The 27,507-nt window shown below is 33.2% G+C and overlaps 1 protein-coding gene across 3 annotated transcripts in view; it reads left to right on the forward strand.

Annotated features, from left to right (window-relative positions):
- LOC102810258 (A-type potassium channel modulatory protein KCNIP1-like) overlaps nucleotides 1–27,507 on the forward strand; it is a 128,182-nt gene that overhangs the window by 21,441 nt on the left and 79,234 nt on the right. For 2 of the 3 annotated variants that reach the window (XM_085504287.1, XM_085504286.1), the window contains one exon: nucleotides 1,872–1,937. The exons of the other annotated variant lie outside the window; for it this stretch is intronic. In XM_085504287.1, the coding sequence (XP_085360413.1) occupies nucleotides 1,928–1,937 (10 nt within the window). In that variant the 5' untranslated portion in view covers nucleotides 1,872–1,927. The remainder of the gene's footprint in view (nucleotides 1–1,871; nucleotides 1,938–27,507) is intronic. 3 annotated transcript variants of the gene reach the window in all.

Consider the following 27,507-nt stretch of genomic DNA (forward strand, 5'->3'; position numbering starts at 1 on the left):
AGTGTTCCGTTCAGCGACTCAGATATGTTGAATCAGCTGACTTAATTATCACCGTGCTCAATGAAAATGTCAAAATATCAACACCGCTTACTGTTTTGCATATGTTATGTACTGGTAGACTAAGTAAATGTAATAAATAAATATTGACATGTACATGATATGTTGTAATAATGCATTAATATTATATTCACACTGAAAATTAATAAATGCTTCTGATCAATGTGTGCATCAGCAAAAATAGTGTCGGCTGGTATGTTTCTCCCTCTTATTTCGTCACTACACAGCGCCCTCTGTTGACAGATTGATTATACTAAATATTTGTATAAAAAGATACAGACAGTGGTAGAATTACATAACACCCGTTGCCAATGAATCTCAGAGCATTAAATTATAAAACGTAGTCATTTACAGGTAGCGCAAACATGTTCTTGATTGGTCGATAGTCACACTGATCACTGTGGAATACTATTGGCTAGGCTGTCCTTATGATTGGTCAGATGGTGTTTGATCATCATTTCAAATTTATAGAAGTTCCATGTTTTGTTCATGCCTTCTTCAAAATGATTTCTATCACATTTCAATTTTCATTTTATTAATGCATTTATTGTCTACATGTAAGACCTTCCTAATGCAATTGCATATTTTTTTTATACTTTAATACAGTATTTGCCTTATTAGTATCTAATACATTTTTCATTGCCATTCCCGGCTATATTCTTATTCTCTTATAAAAAAATCACTACAACCAGGTTATTGTAATACGGTTTGTTATAATGAGAATATCGCAAAATATGCACTAGGGAGTCGTATTGACCTCATTACGCATAAGTCAATACAATCGCCATACTGCCATTATACTTTGCAATATTCTCATAATAACCTCATGTATATGTATGTGTGTTCATTATTACAGTAAGTTGTATTTAAATGAGAAAGCGTACAGTAATTAGAATTTTTAATTAACGTGCACTTCTAAATCTAGACATAGTTAGAAATCTGACATTTGGTATTCATAGTAATATTGACTTTTTATTATTTTTTAAATAACTTTCTTATCATATTTGATTCTCACTTTTTATAATTGACATTTTCTAAGATCATTTTAATTAGTACTTGCCAGTACATACATGTACACATAAGTTTTTAATTTTCCGGGACTCTATACAGAGATGAGAATTTTCAGCTGTAAGTAGTAAGAGTAGCCGGGGTTCAAGAACTGTAGTTGATCAAATCGTTACAATACAGACACTGCACCTTTACCGGGACCTCGCACTTGCCGATGAAGTCACTCAATTTTTCAGTTACCACTAACTTCATTTTTCTTTCAGATTCGCATGGTCAAAGTCACTTCCTTGTCAAGCCATGGCCAACAAAATTTGTTCCTAATGTCTTTATTGATCTTTCACACAGCTGACTCGTTGTCTTTTGTAACCAATTTCACCATTATCGCTGCATGAAACTTGTAAACAACGATCCAACGCAGCTAACAATTAAAACAATTGCATGGTGAAAAGAAAAAATGAAAGCTCTTTACTGATTGGCTCATCAGAGCAAACCCAGCCAATCATGTTAATCGTTGCATATTACTTTGAACACTTCAAAATCACTTCGTATTTTACGATTGCACTGATGAAAAGAGTCGCGAACAAGACAAGTTGAACAAGATTTGTACAAGATTTGTATTCTTACCCCCCTAAAATTTTTTCTTGGGATTTAGACGTTTTCAGAAAATCGATCCCTGGGGCTTAGGAATCTGCGGATCCGTGGAAAATTCTCATCCCTGTCTATAAAGTTTTTTTTTTTTTTTTTGCCATTTGTGTATGTACATGTCTGTATTTGGCGCTAAATGTGGCTTCTCCGTCTAATTCTAGTTGGTGTCCAACTCTAGTACTATATATTTGTAACGTAATTGGATAAAACAGTCGAGATGTATCAAGGTCAGTCAGTTTTTCTAGCTGCATTTTTTTACTCATCTCTTATTACTCTTTAAGTGTTGTTTTTTTCCTAAAGTTTGTTTAGCTGCGTGTTTTGTTGTTCAATATGATGGTCATACTGTAAGTGTTGATGCATGGCTTTCTTATTCCACTAATGCTGGATTTAGATTAAAGTTTTTTCTTCCTTGTATAGATGTTTAAATCTCTTTTAATACTTGCATGTTTCACAGTCCCTTGAATTGGCAGCCTAACCTTTGACCTTTTCCTGTGCCTCTCTACTTTATCATCTTGATTAGCAAACTCTGACAGCTGATTGGTTATTTGTTTTTGAAGCCGGCCTGTTAGAATGATTTTTTTGCCAATGTTGCCAAATTTTTTTCAGGCTTACTTTCACTAGATGAATTAAACTTTGACATTATATTATATTTTGTAATCTATTTATATAAAATCTTTTTACTTGAATACAAATTGTTTGGGGGTGTTATAATGTGTGATCATCACTCAAGTATCAAAATTTTTCTTGTAAAAAAAAAAAAATTATGTTCAGTCATACAAAATATTTTTTTGATCTATAAACTCCGCGTGTAGTAGATGTTCCAGCAGACACAAAAGGCCTCTGGTTGTATCACTATGCTCTCTAACGAGAGAGGTCAACTTGTTGTAAGTCTGACATTATAGGTCGCGATCTTTATCAGCTCATAATTTAGCTGACCGCCACACACATAGTAACAGTAGGTGATGAAACATGATAAATTCTACTAACACGTGGTTATTTGACCGCAATCGATACAGCTTCTGTGCATGTTTTTTAGTATTTGAATGAATAGGATATTATATTATGAACTCACTGTTTGTGTGGATTATTTAATTAAGTTGATTGCTTTCTACTCAAGCATCTTAGTATAATATGCCAGCAACTCTAACATTATTGGGCTTAAGTCCCTCGCACACTGCGTTCTCACGCACCCTTTTTAACTCGGTGAGCACCAATTTGTTACCTTGCACTAATTAAAATAAATGTATTAACCAATTTTTTGATCAAGATCTGTACCTTGTCGGAAATTATGTCAATTAGGTCTAAAATTAACAAAGAAGTTATTGAAAATAATTAAAAAAGTGCAAAATTGTTGCACCAAAATTTGTGGTCGAAAACAATTTCTCACTGATATTTTATTAATATTCACAGTCAGAATGTACATGTACAGATATTTGATTAAGTTTTAAAATACTAATATCTTATTGATTGCCGCACCACAATTAGACTACATGTGTGTTATTTTACTATGTAAACTGAATAGATTTGTTTACTTTGTTCTTTATAGGATTTAGTCTGTAGTTTTACATGTACAAGAACAATTTAATCAATTTATTGTTTTCTGAGCAGTGGTTTACTTTCCATGACTCATTCTGTGTTAAATTTCAATTTAATCAGATTTTAGTCAGTGAATAATTTAATTATTATTTACTATCTACCTAATTTCAAAACCAAAGGAAGTACTCTGCATGTGTTCATCACCATGGTGACGTCATACAAATTTACATAATAAACAACACCAACCAACAGATGCTAATCAGTGTCTAATTTTCTGTAAAATAACTTTTTGATTGATATTAATGATTCAATTGATAATAAATATGTTCCTTTTTCTTGTCATGGTCAGACAAACTAAAAGCTTTTGGGCAAATTACGTGCTGATCAATCATTTTATTCGTCTGCTTCTCTTCCACACATACACCACGGAATGACGCACTAACAAAAGTGTGGTCTCAAATTAACAATGGTGCACTGACTAAGGGGTGGTCTCAAATTAATGATGCACTGACTAAGGGGTGGTCTCAAATTAATGATGGTACATTGACTAAGAGGTTGTCTCAAATTAATGATGGTGCACTGACTAAGGGGTGGTCTCAAATTAATGATGCACTGACTAAGGGGTGGTCTCAAATTAATGATGGTACATTGACTAAGGGGTTGTCTCAAATTAATGATGGTGCACTGACTAAGAGGTTGTCTCAAATTAATGATGGTGCACTGACTAAGGGGTGGTCTCAAATTAATGATGGTGCACTGACTAAGAGGTGGTCTCAAATTAATGATGTTGCACTGACTAAGGGGTGGTCTCAAATTAATGATGGTACATTGACTAAGGGGTTGTCTCAAATTAATGATGGTGCATTGACTAAGGGGTTGTCTCAAATTAATGATGGTGCACTGACTAAGGGGTGGTCTCAAATTAATGATGGTGCACTGACTAAGGGTAGGTCTCAAATTAACAATGGTGCACCGACTAAGGGGTGGTCTCAAATTAATGATGTTGTACTGACTAAGGGGTGGTCTCAAATTAATGATGGTGCATTGAATAAGGGGTGGTCTCAAATTAATGATGGTGCATTGAATAAGGGGTGGTCTCAAATTAATGATGGTGCATTGAATAAGGGGTTGTCTCAAATTAATGATGGTGCATTGACTTAAGGGTGCTTTCAAATTAATGATGGTGCACTGACTAAGGGTGGTCTCAAATTAATGATGGTGCATTGACTAAGGGGTTGTCTCAAATTAATGATGGTGCATTGAATAAGGGGTTGTCTCAAATTAATGATGGTGCATTGACTAAGGGGTTGTCTCAAATTAATGATGGTGCACTGACTAAGGAGTTGTCTCAAATTAATGATGGTGCATTGAATAAGGGGTTGTCTCAAATTAATGATGGTGCATTGTCAAAGGGGTTGTCTCAAATTAATGATGGTGCACTGATTAAGGGGTTGTCTCAAATTAATGATGGTGCACTGACTAAGGGGTGGTCTCAAATTAAAGATGGTGCACTGACTAAGGGGTGGTCTCATATTCAAACATGCGGGTCAAACCTACGAAAACCCAAACCGCCCGAACAAAACCCAGTTTTGCGGTTTGGAAGTTTAAACAATAGACAGTGCGGTTCAGGACGACCGCACGAATTTGCATAAAAACTGCAGTTCGAACCGATCTCATTAACACCTCATTCAAGCTGTTGTTTATTTTTAGGATTGGCAAAGTTTACATTGCTAGATAGTTGTCTCTAAACTGTGTCGATTTATTGGTGTACAGTAGTCATTTTACCGTGTGCCTACCTAAAAAAACACTTTTTTATATATCGGTGAACAGCGTGCCGAATAAATTGTTTTGTTTTGATAAACTGTTATGCTCCAGTCGCAAATTGAGCAGAGGACATGAATCAGACTTTTCATTGGGCTGGACAATTGATATGTGTCTCTGACAGCTAATAAGTATCAAAATACGAACATTTGTTGATACAAAGTTGCACTTGAGACTTACGCTACTGTTGCGCGTTCAATTTTCAAACAGTTCTTCCAGGAGTGCGGTATCGCAAAATCCGGAAAAACAAATGCAGCGTACGCCATGAAAATTTATTTCGATTTGCTGCACATCGGTTATTTGCAGTTTTTCTTATTCAATTTCCAGTGACACGAAGTATCAAAACAGAAAATTAAATTAAATGGACTCGCGCTGATTATTTATGGCTATTCAGACGAGACTGCTTATAAAAAACGAACCCTGACCTCTGAAAATACCTTATTCATAGAGTGCCTTGTACCTAAGACCGTCGCCGAAGGCGACACAGTGCACGTTGCGACATTGCAATCAATGCATGCTGGGTGACAAGGGGAAATTCTGATTGAGGTAACCAAGATGGCTGCGTTGAGTGCATGATTTTCTGCGGTGTTTAAAACAACACCTCGCTGCCTACTTTGCCCACAGTCCTTCAAGGCACTGTGCTTCGATGTATTTTCTAAAATAATCGTTTATTTTTAGTTAACCGGGGGTTCGAAATGTGTGCATTTTGTCACAGAAAAGTAAGATATCGGCAACGGTAAATACCCGTAATTTCCACGCAATGCCGTCAGCTGACAATGTTACGGTGGTCGTAGCACCAGAGTCTCGTAGCATTAGCCCCGACTTTAGTTTTGACAGTGATAGAGGGACTGTGGTTTTCAGATGCCTTCGTAGAAAAAATGTTGCCATTATCGATTTAATACTTGCATCATATTTTGATAACTCTCAGTCTCACAGACTTTACAAACTTAACCAAAAAATGTGTTCTATGAATTTATGAACTGACATGGACACAAAACTGACCGTACTTATTGCGGACAAAATGTACCAGTTCGCTATGGATAAACATTTTACTGACAATGCCAAATATATATATAACGTAAGTAATTTATCCTAAGAAGCTGCTCATTAAAATTCTAGTGCATCTTTTCCCTGTTTTGTTTCAAACATTATTTACCATATATATCTCAATAGAGAGGGTTTATGGTATCACTTGATTCACATTTAATGACAAAATATAACAAACCATCAAGTCTGTAATTAATTCCAGACAAATTGAATAACAATAATAATTGTATTGACTTGTACCAAAATGTAAGTTGTGGGAAACTGATTATTATTACCAATCACAGAAATAAATGAATATAATTTTCATCACACTTATAAATAACATGATGTAAATAGATTTGTGAAACAAAGGCAAGTTTGTTTTTATTAGCATTTACATGTACAAGACTTGCAAAGAAAAAAAAAAATCGCTGCTGTAATTCTTAACACTTCAAAATATAACACTCAGTATGAACATGGAGCTCCATAGTATACATCTTTTTTTTTCCTACTGAAACCAGGCTGAAACAGTATTGTAAGAAAAACCTAGGTTTCCCTAGGTCTGTCTTCTTTGTTCTCTGTTGTTTGTTGTTTGTTTTCAGTGGGGGCGTTAATGGGCAGTTAATCCGGAGGTTAGGTTCAAACCTACTACTAATTTGCATATTGTAGGTCTAGTAGGTCTGAATAGAGCAGGTCGGGTTTACCCAGGTTTGACCCAGGTGTTTGAATATGAGATCACCCCTAAGGGGTGGTCTCAAATAAATGATGGTGCATTGAATAAGAGGTTGTCTCAAATTAATGATGGTGCATTGACTAAGGGGTTGTCTCAAATTAATGATGGTGCACTGACTAAGGGGTTGTCTCAAATTAATGATGGTGCACTGACTAAGGGGTGGTCTCAAATTAATGATGGTGCACTGACTAAGGGGGTGGTCTCAAATTATTAATGATGGTGCATTGAATAAAGGGTTGTCTCAAATTAATGATGGTGCATTGACTAAGGGGTTGTCTCAAATTAATGATGGTGCACTGACTAAGGGGTTGTCTCAAATTAACGGCTGATCTGCACTGGCTCGGAAGATGAATTCTGATTGGCTAAAAAAACAAAAAAACTTGTGGCGTTGAATGCACGTTCATTGTCAGTATTGTTATGCAAATTCAAACTAGCTAATCATTTACAACCTTCCGAGCCAGTGCAGATTAGCCCCAAATTAATGATGGTGCATTGTCAAAGGGGTTGTCTCAAATTAATGATGGTGCATTGTCAAAGGGGTGGTCTCAAATTAATAGTTTAGTTGATGCACTGCCTATGGGGTCAATCTAAAATAGAGGCAATCTAAAATAGTTGATGATGCACTGACTAAGGAGCCCTATAAACTGATTATGATGCAATGACTAAGGGGTCTTCTAAACTAATTATGATGCATTGAATAATGGGCCTTCTATCTATATCTATAAATTTTGATGGAAATATTCAAAATTTGTTCATGATAAGCGGATTATGGAGTTTTTATGACTGAAAATTAATTTCAAATTTCAATAACTTTTATAGGAAAAAAGTAATAAAAACATGATATAGGTGAAAAGGCGTATTTTAGGAATGATTCCCACTTCAATAAATGTTTATTTGAGCTTCAGTAATCTATTGATGCTATGCAGCAGAGACTTCCCAAGAACTTCCTGATGTACATAACAGGAATAAAAAGACTGTTTTCATTTTATGAACTTCACCTGCTGAGTGGAAATAAAATTATTTCACAGTAAGTTAGCTTCCTGCTTCTGTATCATTTTAATGATTGATTGTGTGTATGTACATTTCATTTGAAAATCACACGTAAAAAATGTTTTCAAAGCATAGGCAATCGATAGTTGTGTACTTTTATCCAAATTTGTTGGCCACTGTGGAATTGTATTACATTGTTTTTTTTCGATGTGATTCAGATATAACTGATGTAGTTCTGTGTATTTTTATATTACCGGTAAATAAGCAATAAATATAGAGATAAATTTTAAAATGTCTAGGATCAAATTATGTTTCGTATTTTGATATATGCTTCTTCATGAAATTTATAATGTATTTTTTTTCTGTAATTTTCTGTTATTATTTTGATAACTTTACACCAAATGAACGTAAATTACTATTAGTTACTGAAAAAACAATGATGTCAGATTTTTTTATTTTGACATTCAACTCATCAGAAATCATTGAAAATAAACTTAAACAAAACAGCGAAAATTAATTCTAGCTAAAATAAAAGTATTTTAAGTATTTTTGAGTAGAGTTAATTGATGTAATAATTTCTCATGAATAAAATTATTCATATCTTAAGATGATTCACTGATACCCCGGTATATGCATAACACATTAAATAGGGTACTAATATATATGCATGTTCAGGGCATAACACATTAAATAGGTTACTGATATATGCATGTTCAGGACATAACACATTAAATAGGTTACTGGTATATGCATGTTCAGGGCATAACACATTAATTAGGTTACTGATATATGCATGTTCAGGGCATAACACATTAATTAGGTTACTGATATATGCATGTTCAGAGCATAACACATTAAATAGGTTACTGATATATGCATGTTCAGGGCATAACACATTAAATAGGTTACTGATATATGCATGTTCAGGGCATAACACATTAATTAGGTTACTGATATATGCATGTTCAGGGCATAACACATTAAATAGGGTACTAATATATATGCATGTTCAGGGCATAACACATTAAATAGGTTACTGATATATGCATGTTCAGAGCATAACACATTAATTAGGTTACTGATATATGCATGTTCAGAGCATAACACATTAAATAGGGTACTAATATATATGCATGTTCAGGGCATAACACATTAATTAGGTTACTGATATATGCATGTTCAGGGCATAACACATTAATTAGGTTACTGATATATGCATGTTCAGAGCATAACACATTAATTAGGTTACTGATATATGCATGTTCAGAGCATAACACATTAAATAGGTTACTGATATATGCATGTTCAGGGCATAACACATTAAATAGGTTACTGATATATGCATGTTCAGGGCATAACACATTAATTAGGTTACTGATATATGCATGTTCAGGGCATAACACATTAAATAGGGTACTAATATATATGCATGTTCAGGGCATAACACATTAAATAGGTTACTGATATATGCATGTTCAGAGCATAACACATTAAATAGGGTACTAATATATATGCATGTTCAGGGCATAACACATTAAATAGGGTACTAATATATATGCATGTTCAGGGCATAACACATTAAATAGGTTACTGATATATGCATGTTCAGGGCATAACACATTAAATAGGTTACTGATATATACAAATACATGTTCATTAAATAGGATATAAAATAGGTTACTGATATATGCATGTTCAGGGCATAAAATGTATTAAATAGGTTACTGATATATGCATATACATGTTCTGGGCACAACACATTAAATAGGGTAATGATATATGCATATACATGTTCTGGGCACAACACATTAAATAGGGTAATGATATATGCATATACAAGTTACTGATATGTGCATGTCATTCTGGCATTTGAAAAACTAATTGATGCACCAGGGGTTCTTACATTGGGATGTGCATTTATCCTCAATTGTCCTTTGGGTCTCTATACCGTACTCCATTCACTGTTTCAATTATATATTCAGGATTTCAGATTGAAAAAAATCATTACTGCACAATTGATAAATCATACATCCCTTTAAAACATGCGAGTGAGAACACATTACAATTCACACTCTCATAGTATGTATTTTGATTTCAGATAAAGTTTTTTGTAAATGGAGGTAATTTACCCACAGAATTCACCCTTCATCATTGTACTGGATTGAATAGTCACAGGTGCATGTGTTTCTCTTCGTAATTATTTAAATTTGGTATCATGTGATATGACTCTAATGATCCCCAGGTAGGGAGTACCTGATTACATCAATACATTACTTGAAATCTGCATCTGAGGGGGTCAAAGGTCGTACATATATAATTTCACTCATAATTTACAACCGGAACTGTAACTAGGAAAAGTAAACACTTCAAAGCTTAAATTCTACAAAAAGGTTATCGTCTAAAGATTACAACTCTTATGTACAGAAATGTTATCAAATGTAGCCGTGACAACGTCAAGAGGTACCATTTCAAGTGACCGTAAGTACTGAGCTATGTATAGTTGTGAATTTTTTGAGGGATGATGAATTTTTTATTATTGTCGAACATGTGACATAAACTAGCTGATGAAAAGTCATTGTAGGTAGCGAAGAACAGGATATTACAGCTGTGTGCGCCTGGCTATGTAGCAACTGTTTAACATTCTTATGTTTCAATAGTTTTACTCTAGATGCTTCATGAATTTTACGGTATCTAATCCTATCAACAATTTTGAATTTTTTTATTTTCGGTAATTCGTGTAGCGTTTAGATTAGCAGTCATCATTTAAAAAGTCCGTAATTTTACAACGTATTTTAGAGGATTTGTAAAAATTTCATGTTTTTTTTCGTTTTTTACCTGGTAATTCGTGTAGTTTTGGAAGTATGTCTTTACTTTACCACCTACATGTGTATATGTACATGTTATTGTCAGACACAAATTTGTTAGTGATAACTGTCAGGTGCAATGTGGCTTGTCGCAGGATATTAATTTAGCTTAATATCCTTCAAGAACAAATTTGCTACAATATCTTCATGGGTTAGGCCGACTGATTTGCAAATATTTGGATGCAAAGCTTGGTATGTACAAGTCATTTTTTTTTATTTTTTTTTATTTTTTTTTATTTTTTTTATAACGTTTCCGATCACAGGTGTTGATCAATTATTGCTGTGTATTAGTCTGATGAATGCCTCATTGGATCTAGCAAGTCAAAAAATGTCATTGTTAGACAAAGCGTCACAATGCATAGAAAATATGAAATTTAAATATATTAATCAAATGAGAATTCTTATGAACCATGTGTGTAATAAACATATAGTCATCACTTGTTCGTAGATTCCGATGATACAAGCGACATCATGGACTACGAGCTAGTATAATATAAGTTACCCATAGTTTGTATTTCACCTGTAGAGGGCAGTGTGATCACCACAATCAGGGCACATTTTATGCTTTAACAATGTCAGTTGCTTTCTATGATGAAAATTCTGTTTGAAATCAACCGTGTCATTTTATTTTAAAAACAAATCAATTACTGTGGATTCTAAAATGTTATTTTTGTTTTATATTCCCTTGCATGAATGTATCGATACTTTTTGCATTTTACTAAAAAGAGATGAATTTTGGAGGTTTAATTGTCATGGGATGCTATTTTCCATAATAGGTCCATAAGAAAACACCTGCGTCAGTAAAAAATAATATGGCTACCTTTATCTAGAAAATAAATACCTTTGACTTGTGATTTATGGCTAATTAACTATTCATGACTAATTTATAATAAAAATAATTTATATTTCTATATCATTAAAATATGTAGTAATTTAATGTAAGTGAAATGACAGTGAAAAACGTAACTTACACCCTGTGCAAACAAGCTAGGTATAATTATTTAGTGGTATCGTAACTATTTTCTTGTGTTGAAACACACATCTTAGTATATTGATTGGATATACACAATCTCATAATTTCTCATTAATAGCATAATTTGCAAAATACATCACTAAGCATTATACCATGCCATTAATTGTTATTAAAGATTGGATAAACATATAAATTAAAACTAGTATTATAATAACTGGCTTTCAATTAATTCTGCGTCGCCTTTGTTTAGATACTGTAAAAAAATATATTTTTGCTGAAAAGACGTTTTGTCTATTTTTGTGTGAATTTTATTTTTACATATGAAAGGATGAATGAATCAGTACAACTAAAATCTAGTGAAAATACATTTTACTTTTTGCAGTAGTAAATTTCCTTGGGATTCACAACAAATTGCTTGAAAGCCACAATGAGTTAACAGAGTTGGGATGCAGTAGAGGTTTTTTTGGGCTAATCTGCACTGGCTCGGAAGGTTGTAAATGATTAGCTATTTTGAATTTCTAATTTGCATAACATTACTGAGAATGAACGTGCATTCAACGCCACAAGTCTTTTGTTTTTTTAGCCAATCAGAATTCATCTTCCGAGCCAGTGCAGATCAGCAGGTTTTTTTCTTTGATAATTACAAATTTGCTTTTTTTCTACATTCTCTTATAAGAATATATAAAGCATGCATTCAACTACAAAACAATTGTAGCGATTGTTTAAGAGGGTAATAAATTTTGAGTAAATCTGAGATACAGTGTGTTTTATGTTTCTTGTGATTTTTCATGCATAAGAAAACATCGGTATTTGGGGTTAGTCTAGAGAGTTGATCTCGACTCCCAGCTGCTTCACGACGGTGATTTTTGGCATAGGTATTTTCTGATAGTTGCTAATGAAATCTGGCAAAGATAGTTTGTCTACCACTTTGACTTTAGAAAATACGACACAGCTCTCCGCTTTGTGAACTCTGACACGGGGTATCATATTTCAAAACAACGTTGCTAATGGTTTTAAAATGTGTTATGAGGTCCAAATCTAGGTCACTGTCACGTGTGGAAGGGCCAAGCAGTCTGACACGCGACTCGCAAGTCACTAAAGTACACGGCCGAATAGAAACAGTATGGTCGTAACCACACAAACAGAATTTCACCTGCACTACTCAGAAATTTTCTACAAACCTTATTAAACTGTCAGACCTGCCAGATTCTTACCACCCGCGTGCGTGAATTTTTTCAGCATATATACATAAAGGACTGGAATATACGGGGAATGGGGAGCAATAAAACACGTCACACGTCAATACATATTTAAATAATTATTAATGAATAAGAATTGAGCTGCACCTAGCAACAACTAATACATGATAAATTACAAACACAATAAAATAATATTGTACTTTCAAATAAATGGCTTCTAAATTAATGCACACAAGGTCCACAATAATATAAATTGTCCCGTAACTTTAACCAACCTAGTAACTTCCCGAGTGCACTCACAGTTCCCAACCTTCACAGCGCTGGACCATCTGTGTTTACGCGAATCTTCTGACTTTTACCCGAAGCACGACGAAGTTGTCCTTTTTGTTACAGATAACAGCATACAGCAAAGTTCCGACTCAATGTCCAACTTCACGGAACACTGTTTTCTGTTGACTTGACATCTCCCGGTGTAGCACTTATGTAGAGTCTTAGAATGTTCGGTTCCACAGCACGCAACAGGAAAAATTTACATCCCAGAACAGGAACAGTTTATAAACCAATGTTCAAGTAGACTCCGGAATTGAAACAAAAGCACAGGACCCTGCCTCACTTGTGCAAACCAAAACGAAATGGGAAAAAAGGAAGCACATGGCTAAGGTGTGACTGCCTTTTATACCCATACCCAGGTGTACATAATCGCATAGTTAAATTCAGCCAATCATGGTTTGCCACTAGCCACATCCTGGACAATGGCGCATCCATTTTAAATACGGGGGTGGCCCAACCTCCTGCACTGTGATAGCACCACCACCGTTATGCAAATATACATGACTGCACTGTGTACCACTATACAGATATATACAAAAAAAACAACTAAAGATTGACCTCGTGACAATCACGCAACAGTAGACGAACTGGGAAATTGAATTCCAATCTTTTATAGTATCTCTAAGTACCGCGAACATCATTTCTGTGGTCTTATTTTGGTTTCTTCGAAAATAACACCTATCTATTTGCACAGTGATCACATGATTACATGGTACCATTTTTGTTGTTGGAATATTTATTTCATATTATTTAAAAAATAAGCTTTCTAAAAATATATAACTTGATGGGATTCAAAGAATATGTTACTGCAGAAATGTGCTATGCAATTGCAATAGCAAAAACCTCTACTACATCCTTAAAAATATCTTCATCGTCTGTCTACATTTAAGTTGTTTCACACATTTAACAATGTTCTATAGTTACATTTGTTCTATTAAGACCGAGAAATCATGACAAAAGCATAGATTTAACATGTAGATTTAAATTACTGTAAAACATGTTGAAAAAGCGACATACTATTTTAGCGAATTGTGGTAAAATGGCGTAATAGCAAAATGTTGATTTAGTGAATCTCTCTTGTCATTGTTGATTTCCTGTTGATTTCCTGTCGCCTGCCAAAACAAATGCGCAGTTATCACCTCCACAAAAACCAGGGGCAGATCTAGGATTCTGGAATATGGGGGGGGGGTGATAAGTTGGCCAAATGGCCAAATTGGCGCGAAGCCCTGTTGGTTGTTAAAAATAGGGGGGGCCGCGGCCTCCTCTAAATCCGCTCATGAAAACAAAGAAAAACTGTCAAGTTTAATAAGGAGACACTACAAGTTATTACGTTTTCTGTGTTTTTTACAAAGTGTGTGTGTGGCGAAAAAGACGTTGTTTGGCCGTCATTTTGAATTTATAATGAAGTCATTAGCGACATCTTAAATTAGCGAATTAGTTCTCTTGCTAAATTCGCTAAAAAGACATGTTTTGCAGTAATATCTGTTGCACTTTGTGTTTTTTCTATTTCACGAGTGCTTTGAAAACTTCAGGTTCAGTGAGGTTGAACTGCATGTGCAAATGTATAAATGAACTGCTTCATTTGTAATGCATAGATGTCAAACGAATAATGAAGATATGCTTGTTTTTTCACATTTTCTGATTTTTTCGGCTGATTGGATAATAATTAATAATCAGCTGCATTATAAATGTTATATGCGTGAAGTGAGGAATAGTTTTAAAAATTATTTCCCCCAAGTTGGGGTGGGTTGGGTTGAGTGTGATTGCCAAATAGAAAATTACCCCGAGTTCATACTTCACCTATAGATTTATTTGCTTTTTTTTGCAAAAGTGACTTCCTGATGTCCTCATGATCCCGGTTGAAATTTCACTGTCATTTTTTTGTTCAATAGCCAGGGCATCTGTTTGTCATTTCCGAGAATTTGTTGCAATTTGATTTGTTGACATGACAGGAAATGATATTCAGCAATTGATTACTACCGTGAGTTGGTACCATGGCAAATGTAAAGTTTTGTCCTTTCCGCCCAAGATTATTTCAGAAATTTCAGACCTGGGTTAGTTTATTTGAAAAGTTTGTTTTAGCGCCCTCAGTGTTATAAAAGTGCTTTGAAATTTCCTCTTGTTTAAAGGATTGTTTGTCTGGGTTTCTTACACATATTGCACTTTATCATGAATATCAAGTGCATTTAGTGGTCAATGTCACAATCAATAAATTCTATCACATGTTGATTACGATGGTACCTGAATGACGAATCACGTGAAAATAGTACTATTAGAAATCATGGATATTTTAATGTGAACTAGCTATACCACCATTGACATCTTTTTTTTCTCGTCTATCCCATTTATCGGTACTTTTAGGTCAAAAAATGTGCATGTCAGTCCCAAAGGCTGCGCTTGGAAGTTTTTTTTTTATTTAAAAAAAAAAAAAATGTCTTGTTCAAGCTTGTGCTGATTGACTTCTTGGTGTTCATTAAAAAAAAAGTTAAGAAACTTTCGACCAGGAACAGACGTTTTTGGGCCCTTAATTGCTTCATTGTCACAAATGAAATCATTTGATTTGTTAATTTTGTCACGATGTCTGCTGCTTTGAGTAAATATATTTGTTCAAAAATTTAAATTAACTGACTCTGCAAGCAGCCGTGAACTATTATTTCATCTCAAATTTGTGCATTTCTAGAAAACCTGATTACGGTACCTTTATGTGAACCTGCTTGCAAGTAGACTTGATAGTACCTTCCGAGACTGTACATGTATTGTGTGAATATTTTGAGACTGCAAACGATATCAACAGAGTTTTTTTAGGAACTATTAATTGTCGACTTTGTCGAGCGGAGCTTATCATAGGAGTGATTGTCTGCTGTCATCCGTTGTTTGTCGCCCGTGTCAATGTTTTACTTTTTGACTTCTTCTTGAAAACTACAAGCCTGAATGCTTTGATACTTGGTGTATATGTACCTTGGGTAGACCTCTCTCAGATTTGTTCATTTCATGACGATATCTTTAATTCTCTAATTTTGGTGAATATTTCTGTCATTTTTGGTGAAAAGTGATATTTTTGACTTCTTGTTGAAAACAGCAAGTTCGATTGCTTTGATAATATACATAATGTTCATTTTCTAATGATATCTTCAGTTATTTAATCGAAATGTGCATTGCTAACAGTGGAACTATCTCAGCCATGAGGCTGCTTGTATCATATATGCTATTTTGTATTTTTCAAATGACAAAGTTAATATAATACTAATTCAACTTCAAGCCATTTATGTAACTAGTTTTAGAAAAACATGATATACCAAATTAGTTCAAATACTACCCGGTACTATTTTTATTACATTGGGCACATTTTTTTGAAAAATTTGACAATGGAACAAAAATATTTAACGTTTTGTGTATGATATATGGTAATCTTTCATGTCAAATGTTTGTTATTAAATCCCAAGAGATGTTATATCAAAGAATTACTGCAGTTGTTTACAGAACGGCCGAGCTTAACGTTAACCGGTAACTAGCTTTATAGTTTGTTTTTCAAAAACCTTAGATATTTAAATTGTGCAGAGTCTTATTATGTCCCATATATGTAAATTAACCTTTTCACAACCAGTTCTTTCTTTTGATCACAAATTCACAAAATAGTCCAGTTTGTAGTCTGCACTTTGGAAGATTGGAATAGCCAAATTTTTTGAGTTAAAACTGGAAATTGACTCAAATTTTGTCTGTTGGCTCCAAAATTATGGTCTATTACCAGAAATATTGAAGAATATAAGAAAAAAAGTGTAGAAAAATGTTGGCGAGAAAGTCTGGTTGTGAAAAAATCAAGTAAATACTATGAGGAAACAGTCAAAATTTGTTATGCCAATGATATACCCTCTTTAAAAAATGTAAATTTCTCTGGAAAGGCAAAACCAGCATACCGGTAAGTCTCTTTTGGAAATTAATTTACTGTGTGTATTTGATTATATTGTGACAAGTCATGCAGAAATGATCAGTTGTAAATTGTAAAAAAAATTATGTTATGTTTTGTACTGTAGAATACTTTATTTTAGCTGGAATTAATTTTCGCTGAAAAGACATTTTAGGTGTTTTGTATGGAATTTATTTTCACTGATTTTAGACGAGTTGAATGTAAAATATAGGAAAAAAGGTATATTCGCTGGATTTTATTTTCACTGAGTCATTCCTGCAGCAAAAACAGCGAAAATTAATTCCAGGCGAAAATAAAGTATTTTACAGTATATCCCTCTCAAATGTGCATGGATGAATCAAGACAAAAATGTAATTTGTATTTTTGTTTTACGTTACTGAATTCTCTCTATTAGAGGTGAATCTCTAATAAAACTTGTGCACATAAACCCAAAATCGCATGTATTGTGTGTTACCATGGTAACCTCTGCTTTTAATAATTCATTCTATGTTCATTGTAATATATTGTTGTTTTTCTGTCATTCATGACTAAATTTTATTTTTTAGTACAAAATGATATTATTTTCCTGGGTACTGTTTTTTTAAACCTGCACAATAGGTACTGCCAGTCTGATTGCCAATAATGACTGACAACATTATTAAATTCTGAATTCTGTAAAGCAACAGATATGACAGTAGAGCTGCCTTCACTGATAATTCTGATTGCTTTCAAATTGATATTATACATATAGATATAATAGGTGGATCTCATTCAGATTTATTCATTTTTTCATGTTATATCTTCAATTCTTTAATTGAAATGTGCATTGCTATCAGTGGAGCTATCCTAGTCGAGAGACTGCTTGTAATTTCTGAGTACACCTAGTATTATTATTAGTACAGTATTAATTCTGTCTAGACTAAGAATAATTCCCATTCCTGGTGTTGAATTACTTCGTAAGGAAGGAACTCCATGGCAACATGTAGCTTTGGCATGGTTTCTTTCACTGTATTCTAATATTGTTAATTTTTATTCAGCTGATGTCCTATTGGTTCATCATTTCACAATCCTACTATATCCTTTGTTCTGTTTCGTTTGTTTCGTTTCAAGTATAAATTGACGTGGCCTCATCTTGCAGTGGGTTCACAGCTCTGTGGTCGTCTATCGTTGTTGTAATGATATTCTAGTCATTTCTGATACACTTGGTGTTCTTAAAGTTGTTATTTTCAGATATATTTTTTCAAAGAAGAACTATGGTTTCTCCCAAAAACTTGCTTCAACAAAAACATGTGAGGCCAAAGTGTATCGCAAATAAAAGTCGATAAGAAGGCACAATATTTTTCTGTATAATACTTTATTGCGCTTGGAATAAATTTTCTGTCAGGATTTTTGCTCTGGTGAGATATTATCGATATTATTGATAGTTATGTTGGTGGAATATGAAATAGTATTACGAGGAGGCAAAAGTCAAAAACTATAGTCATCGTATCATTTAAAAAAAAAAATATACCTTTATACCTTGTGGCATTTTTACCATTAACTACAATGCAACATTCATTCACTCTAATTATGCCATTTCTAAAAAAGATATTGAATTGAAAATAATCACTTTGTGTAAATAGGTAACAATTTTATAAAACTGAACGAGACTTATTGATTTATTCCACAATATTGGATGACTTTCTTTTTTTGACCGCTTTTGTAAAATATAGTACCGGTAGATCTAATATTTAATAGCCTGGAGACTAAATAATATTGGAATAGGACTTGAATGAATGAATGAATGAACGAATTAATGAATAAATAAAAAATAAACAATTTCTTATAATTGATTAGAAATAAATTATTAATCATAGATAAAACTGATTATTTATAGATATCTATTTATAGTATTTTTCTAGGTCAATTTCATTAAAATGACAAAAGTAGTAATTGCATGGGGAGGGGGGGGGGGTTAGGGAAATTTAATTAGTTGTGCAGCCTATCAGAAACAAATACCATGGCAGCTGTGATGGCTGTTCAGTTTATAGAGAGTGTGCTTATACTGAAAAGAACTTTTCAGGAAAGGATGGAATTTTAGTGGAATTAACCTACTGGTAAAGATGTTTATTCAGCTGTCACGTAGTTTGTAATGTTTGCCTCGAAAACTGGCGATACGTCAATAAAAATGCTGTTTTGTTTGTCAGAAATAACGTTCTTATTCTTCTCATTATGCTTCCATTGATTGTATTATTATGTAAATTTTACAATATTAACTTGTCATAGTGCATTTCACTGGTGCAACATATGGACTGCAATCGTTTCAGTGCCAAGTCATTAAAACTAGTGCGTTGCCCCAGATAATTAATGTTGATTGTGTCGTTGTTGAAAGAAGAAATTATCGTCAGTGTCAAGTAAACGTTGCAATGTTTTGAAGACCATTAGCCAATAGTATAGCATGTCTCACTACGACCTGTCACTAATACAGTATATGTAACGTAGCTATAATAGTCGCTGGTGTGTGGGTTTATTAATATTCGCGTATCATTACAAGTCATCCGTACACTTACTGCAATGCACGCTTCCTCGATGTACAGCGACGGGCAGCAGTCAGCCATCGAAATTAGCCCCAGGAAAAAAGCCAAGAAAAAAATACGTAAGTTTTAAAATGCTGATTAATATTTTGATCACTATTATCCATAATAATATTACGAGTGTTGAGCGTGACTAGCTTTATTTATCAAATAAGTTTTATTTTGTTCAATTCTGTTCTTTTATTTCTGTTGTAGTCATTTTCATTGTATAATAGGTGCATAGTTATTTTATCGTCATGGAAACCTTGCTTATACCTGTAGCTGTTCTAACCAAATTCATCTGGTGTCTGCTTCTCATGTATTTTTATACTTCACTGGTTAGAAATTAATTCTACAGAAAATGAAACAAATTTATACGAAGGATTACTGAAGTTAGTTTGGATATTAAATTAATTATATCCAATTACTAAAATTATTATTACCGCTACCACAGTCCCGAGTTAGAGGGATTGTGTTGGTGTTATGAAAATTTCAATCTATTGTAGATTTTTTTTTTAGAGTTAGGTTATATAATATCATTAAGTGTAATTTACCGGTATGTTTAATGAAAAATAGATTTCCGAGTCGTGATACTAATATGTACACTATGCTTGAGTGTTCAACTTCATAAATACAAAAATTTGTTATAAAAAAAAAAAAAAAATAGATACGAGTACCTCCCAGGTATTGGGGAGAATACAGGGAGTTTGGTAGTAAAAGTGTGTCAGTTAAAAGCATTTGAATATATTTGGCAGCAGGTGTTGACGCAGATAAAATAATGTGTGATTGTGTTATTAATTATCGTGTTTGTAAAATGCAGGGAATTTAATATCTTGTGACAAGTTGTGGGTGTTTGTTATGAAAGTATATACATAAAGGGATAACTTCTGTTAAAAGTGTTATATTTGTGGTTTTAGTGAATTTTTATGATGATTAATGTTTATTGTTAATTATTATGAATAATAATAACAAAAAAAGTGAAAAATTAAATATAACAACATTATTTATGATAAGAAAACATATAATTATGATAAATTTCTCACCTTCATATTAATATATATAAATTTATCCATATTTTTTATAGTAGACCATCATATCTAATGAAAAATAATGTCTATTTGATCCAAAAATGAACAAATATATACATTACAAATTTTCAAAATTTAACACCAAGTTTTGGTGGAAACAAAAGGCATATATGTTGTCTTTTATCGACAATAAAATCAGAAATTTCATAATGTGTCAAAATAAAATATTAATGTTCGTTGCGCTGGACTTGTGATCCATAGGTTCAAAGTTCACAGGAAAAAGAGATCGTCCCTTTCCCTAAGTAAATGGCAAAGGTTCAGTAGGAAGGCAACTGGGTTTTAATAGATGCATTCACTCATGAACCTTGGATATGGTCTGTTGATGCTTGAGTGTTTGAGTTCGACTGCAACCAGTTGACACCAAGATATAGCACATTAAATTGCAAATTGATAAAGTGTTGGTCACACGAAACCTGACAACATAGCCACGAGTCTGTGACTATTGAAATTTACTGTATGCTTTTATTTACAATGCACTTGCACTGAAAAGTCAGGTTAGACAAAACTGACACTCGTAGAATAATCAATATCATAAAATTCTCTTCAAGGGTGTTTTATCATGAACAGCTTCTACAATGAATATGCAAATTATGTGAGGACAATCATAATTATATTTCTATAAAAAAAATATAATATTTTTTTCTAATGATGCTTATTTTATTATAGTATGACCTTAGAAACTACTTAACAGGAAGTATGTGTAATACCGGTAATACTATTAACTCCCAGGAGAGCAATTTAAGTGACGATCTCATAAATACTAAAGAAATTAGTTTTAAGAGATGGTGTCTATTATGTAACACATACGACTTTACTGCATCAACTCATTTTGATGTGAGCGGTGAGCATGGCTTGTTTATAAAATTATTTGATATTCTGTCAATCTTATTATCTGTCTTGTTGATATTCTGCTATTTTTGAAAATGTACTTGCCTTTTTTGGCCTTTCGAGTGTCAACTTTCAGCACCATTCATAAAACATAAATATAAAACTCATGTCATTTTTGTTGTATTTTTCCCAAAATTTCGATCAAAACCTTAAAGCCCAACAAAAATTATTTACAGCTGGTTCACAATTATCCCAAAAAATATCGAAAAATACATAAAAACAGACAAAAAGGAAGGATTATTAAACAGTGGTGTGTTATCTCTGTGCAGGACAACCGAATAAACATTGCACTGTTTTGAATAATGTACTATGTGTTAAACTCAATATTTAAACAATAACGACTCCCCCACAGCGCTGTATTGAATGGGAAGAAAGATCTATGGCAAGATACTACCGGTAGTATATTATTGCATGTAGACCCGTCTCTGAATCAAATATAACGCTGTGGGGGATTCGTTTATGTTTTTATAAATCACCACCATCAGGATAAAAAAAAAATTAGTTAAATTTGGGGATTTTTTGTTGAAATGAATTTACTTTCAAATTGATGACTACATTATCGTGTGATAATATTAAAGGGCGGCAGTCGTCGTGTCGCGTCCTGTTCGATATGGGACTCGTATCGACGTATACAACGCGTGTAAAATACATTGTTTATTTACATGAAATTCGAACATGCGCTGCACGACGACCACTGAGCTTTAAGCGATAATGTCATAAAGACTCCTAATTATGATAGTGGTGATTTATAACATTTAAATTCAGGTTTGCTAAGGAGGGAGAACAGCACAATAGCACTCACACATGGTGTTTGGGTACAGTAGGGGGTGCTGTAAAGGGGTTAATAATTCACTGGGTTTTAATTTTGCTTATTTCGCTGACTGGAAAATGTGCTGAATTAAAACCCAGTGAATATGTACAATTTAGCATAGAACACATTATCTAAATGATCTGAAACGGTAAATATGCAAAAGCAACATCCTGCATGTAACTATGTGTTATAACACGTTTAATTTATTGGCCACCAGAGAGTGCACTGCTTCCAGATTTGACTGCTGTATCTCCAAATCTACTACAGTGACCACTCTGCTGTAAAATTGAGTATAAGTAAGGACTGCCAGGGTTTTTACTATCAAACATGTTAAACTTTATGTATACAAATGGAGATACATGTATAGTTTTAAGAGTTGATCTGCCATCAATTGATATTTTTTTTTCATTTTTTCATATGCATTATTAATGCTGTGTGCACTGATCCATTACATTATATAGATTAACAGTGTACCTGATTCAATGAATCATAATAATGTCAGAGTAGTGGCAAAATGTCTGTCATACACCTTTGTCGTCTTTGTCGTCGTCAACGTTTCTTGTGGACGCAAAAACTCAAATAATTATTAGCCCATATCTTTCAAACTTATATATTGTTAATCAGTAAGCATAGATGTCCTGAATAGATTATTTTTGATGATTTTTTAAAGTTTTTTTTGTAGTGTCTGTGTCCTTCTGTGTCCACCAATCCATTACTTTGGAGAGTGTAGGTTAAAAGCCTATTCAACTATAACTAGGTCACAGTACACCAGTTAGCGCAAATGTCTGTAACTAATTACTTGCCATGCAAAACAATTGTTTTATACAATTTAATTCCCATCTCTTAATTAAAAAAAAAATAATATTTCAATTGTTTCAGTTTCCCCCAACCCTTGCATAATTTTTCTTTCAAAGTCTAAATTATTATTTCCAAATGCAGTCATGCCCTAGTCTGTTAAAAAATGGTAAATTATGTTTATCTTAGCATTCAATCCCCTCTTCTTACATAGAGGGAACATATTATCCTGCACAGTGAACTATACCATAGCCCCCCTAGAGTTTGTAATGGTCCATCCCTAAGTTGCTAAATATAAACATGTTATTCAGTTGCACACATGATCAGTAATGCTCGAAGTGTTTGTATCGATGGCAAACTATTCATACAAATTGAAAAAAAAACATACTACATGGAAGCCATATTGAAAAATAAAATCAAAAATTCTGGAAAAAAATGTATACTGACTCTTTGTTAACGTCGCTTGGGACTCAATTTCTGCACATGCGCTGGTGGCGACCCTCTCGCTTTAAAACAATTAATACAGTCATTCATCTTTAAAGCCGTGGTCGTCACCTACACATTTACAAACAAGCATCTACCCATGAGCCTTTGCGTTTTTAGCGTGTGTTGTTAACGTCGCTTGGGACTCAATTCCTGCGCATGTATAGGTGACGACACTCCCGCTTTAAAACAATTAATACAGTCATGCACCTTTAAACACTATACTTTCAGAAGATAGTGAAAAATTGACAAGTCAGACACTTATATGCAGCTAGTTGATGATGATGATGATGATGATGATTGTATTTTAGTGGATGGTGATCATTTTGTCAGTATTATAAATTATATATTGCGAATGATTGGGTACTTTTGTTGTTGTCCTGGATTATTTAAAAATTTATGTTTTTAAATAGGTAAAAAATGCAATTTTTCTTTAACATTGGGTTGTATGGAATTGCTCTAAAAATAGAAATTTGTGAAAAATATTAGGACAAGTTTCTCAAAAAATGACACTATTTTATTATAATAACAACTAAAACCATCAGGGGGTTTAGTATGGTAAAAATAACAAATAACAAGACTAAAATGATAAAACTAACTAAATAAAAGTAAAACATTAATAGGACAAAATAGAAAAATAATGCATAAAATACTAAAACTGACATTGCATAGAAAAGACGTTGGTTCATTGACATTTATTGTATTGTACCAATAAACATTGTCATGCAATTTATGAGCAACTTTCTCACAACTTGTATTTTAATAGCCGTATAAGTATGAACTTCAGAACAAAATGAATATTTTGAAACATTTTTATTATCTTATCTTATTTCATCATAACTAGAAATTTAGCTTGATGGTTAGGCTGAATATCTCAATATTATTCAAAATATTTACATTTAATTGATTGAACTTCCACTCTCACGGTAAATGTTCTCTCCCAACAAGTTGGCATTATACAACCACCGATAGTTTTGAAATGGTGCCCTCTATGTTCAGTTTTGTTATATTTATTTACTACAACTATAGAGGGCGATGTATAACAAATTTAAACATTCATGTATTGTGTGTGTACATGTGCTAAATTCAGAACTGTAAAGATGATTTATGGTAAATAAAATTAATGGTGTTCTAGTTACAAGTCTGAATAATAATAACATTTTGATATTGATATGGTTTTTATTGAAATAAGGGCATGTTTTGATACAAGTACTGACAAGTTTGACGATTTTCTTTCTCAAAGCGAAGCTGTCATTTTCAGGAACCGCACCATGTGTTTGTTTTGAATGAAAGGGATACAAGTTTTTGACAGATACACACTGTATGTTGTATGTAGTTTTTTCAGTCAGACAGCAGTGATGGGATTGGTATCCTTAATAAAGGTTTCTTTGCTCTTCCATAAAGAGTATTTTAATCGCATCTCCTTGGTGACGGATGTTTGTGTCATATTGTGATATGATATAACAGCTTTCTACGTCGTACTGCTACGCAAGTATGATATTACCGCATTTTTCTGGCACTGGGATACATAGTTTGGACAGATTGGCTAAAAGGCTGAAAAACAACTCCATGATATTGCTGTAATAAAGATAAAAGTAAGCCAAGAAATATCTGAAATGAGTCATAACAATTTTTAACAAAAGTCAAACAAACTTGGGGTAATCAAGCCCTGATTCACAGCTAGGGAAACCCAGATTGTCACAAAATGACCTCCAGTTTGGAGCATAATGCAACAGAAACTGAATTGCTTGTTCTCATGAAAACAAGTTTTTAACTAGAACTAAAACTCCATTAGCACAAGTTGTAAACTACAGCAAATTTGATTAAAAAATATTATGTGTACTGGACAACAAAAAAATAGTATGATAGAAATACTCAACAATAAAATTTTAATAAACCGAACCCATATTTGTCTTATTCATGTCCATATAAGGCATGGAATTAAAGATTAGATTACAGTCGCTGCAAAATTTTATATTAAACCAGATTGACAGCGTGAAATAAAAAAATTAATGCATTTAATCTCGATATGTCATCCACCATACAAGCTCTAATCCATTTCATTTCCAGGACTGTCAATATTTATAGTGTTCCGTTGATAATAATAATATCCTGTCATATGCAAGCAGCTACTCGGCCATATGAGACGTTTTCATATATACGTGTATAATAACTAATCGTCAATATACACCCGGTAATTTGACGCTGTATTGTATCTTTCTTTCTTTCATTGCTGGTCGAGCTTCTCATTTTCAATTTTAATATATTCATCTTTCGTTATCTTTTTTATAATGGAATTCTGTTATTGAATATATTCTATCGCATGTTATGTCTGGCTGGTGAATATTAAAAAGTTCCAGCGAGGATTTGTGTGTCAGTATATGTCTAGTTTTATGGGAATTGATTTCTCTGTTGCAAACACTTGAAATGTAATTGCGATTGCTTGGATCATGTTGTGACAGTTTTTTTTTGGGGGGGGGTACACGTACATTTGTAGACCTGTGGTAAGTTATTTATTGGTTAGGGTTATGCTACAGTGAATTTTATGACGGTATGAATGTTATTTATAGACAATACATTCATAAATTGACATGGGCGACTGAAAACAACTTGCGTACATGGTATTAAATCGTCCATGATTGAAGGAAACATGCAAACACTCTTGTGTAATGGCCGTTTTCAAATGCCTTGTATAGCCAATGAAAGCATCCTTCTCAGATTTGAATGTAATTTGAGAATGTTCTGGGTTTATTGTTTTTAGAATGTTTTTCATAAAAAAGCATTTCCTGCCTTCATGAAACTCAATATAAATAGATAGGAGTTTTCAATAATTAAAATTGCATAACCCTACCAGATTTATAAACAAGTGTGTGGATATTCACATGAATAAATATGTAAATATTATAATTTTGGTGGAGGACAGCCTTGGAAGCTTCGTAGCAACACCCTCACTGGACCCCAATGTCTCACCCCACAGAAGTTTCATGTGTCAACAGTGAAATTATCAACCTATATTCCCTGTGATTTTTTGAGAGGCCAAAAATCATGAAGTTTTTAGTTACTATTAGAGTCAAGGTTTGGATGGGTTGCAAATAATGATTTAAGAAACACAGAGAAAAATTTTGTCATTAAAAAAAAAACAAACAGCTATTTTCTCTGAACACAATATGGCTTACTGTATTTGCTCTATTAAAAGCATACATTTTTATAGTTTTAGTTTGCATAAATATTTTTGCCCACATATGCCTCTAATAAATCAAATATGGTAATTATTGTCCAACTCAATAATGTCAAGACTTGGCCAATCACAAGCTGTGTTATATTTACCAAACCATGTTTGTTGTCACATGTAGTAACACTCCCTCTGATTGACTAATAGAAAGCTACTGGAATGGGATTACCATTTGTAATGTTGAAGAAGCAGGTACATGTAATGTTAGCACAGTTTAGATTTGTGTTAATATTAATAGCCTACTTTACATAATATACAAATTAGGACCTTCCATACATATTTTCACAATAAAGAGCTGAAATTAATGAATATATTATCATACAGATCAGTATATGAAAGTGCAAGATGGAAATAGATCTATTCATTGAGCAGGAATGTTTTTTTATTATAAAAACAAACTTCAAAAACAAAGATTGCAGTGTTTGAAGATGTAGATTCTCAGGAGGCAACAGTACTGTTGACTTCTCTCTCCACTGGACACCAACTACTGGGTAACTATTTAAGTAGATTTGCATTACCGGGTACAAAGCAGAGCTTGCAACATGATAGCTATTCATAAAGGGCATTTTTTT

This window comes from Saccoglossus kowalevskii, chromosome 10 (assembly GCF_978046115.1).
Source record: "Saccoglossus kowalevskii chromosome 10, keSacKowa6.1, whole genome shotgun sequence".
Lineage (NCBI taxonomy): Eukaryota > Metazoa > Hemichordata > Enteropneusta > Harrimaniidae > Saccoglossus > Saccoglossus kowalevskii.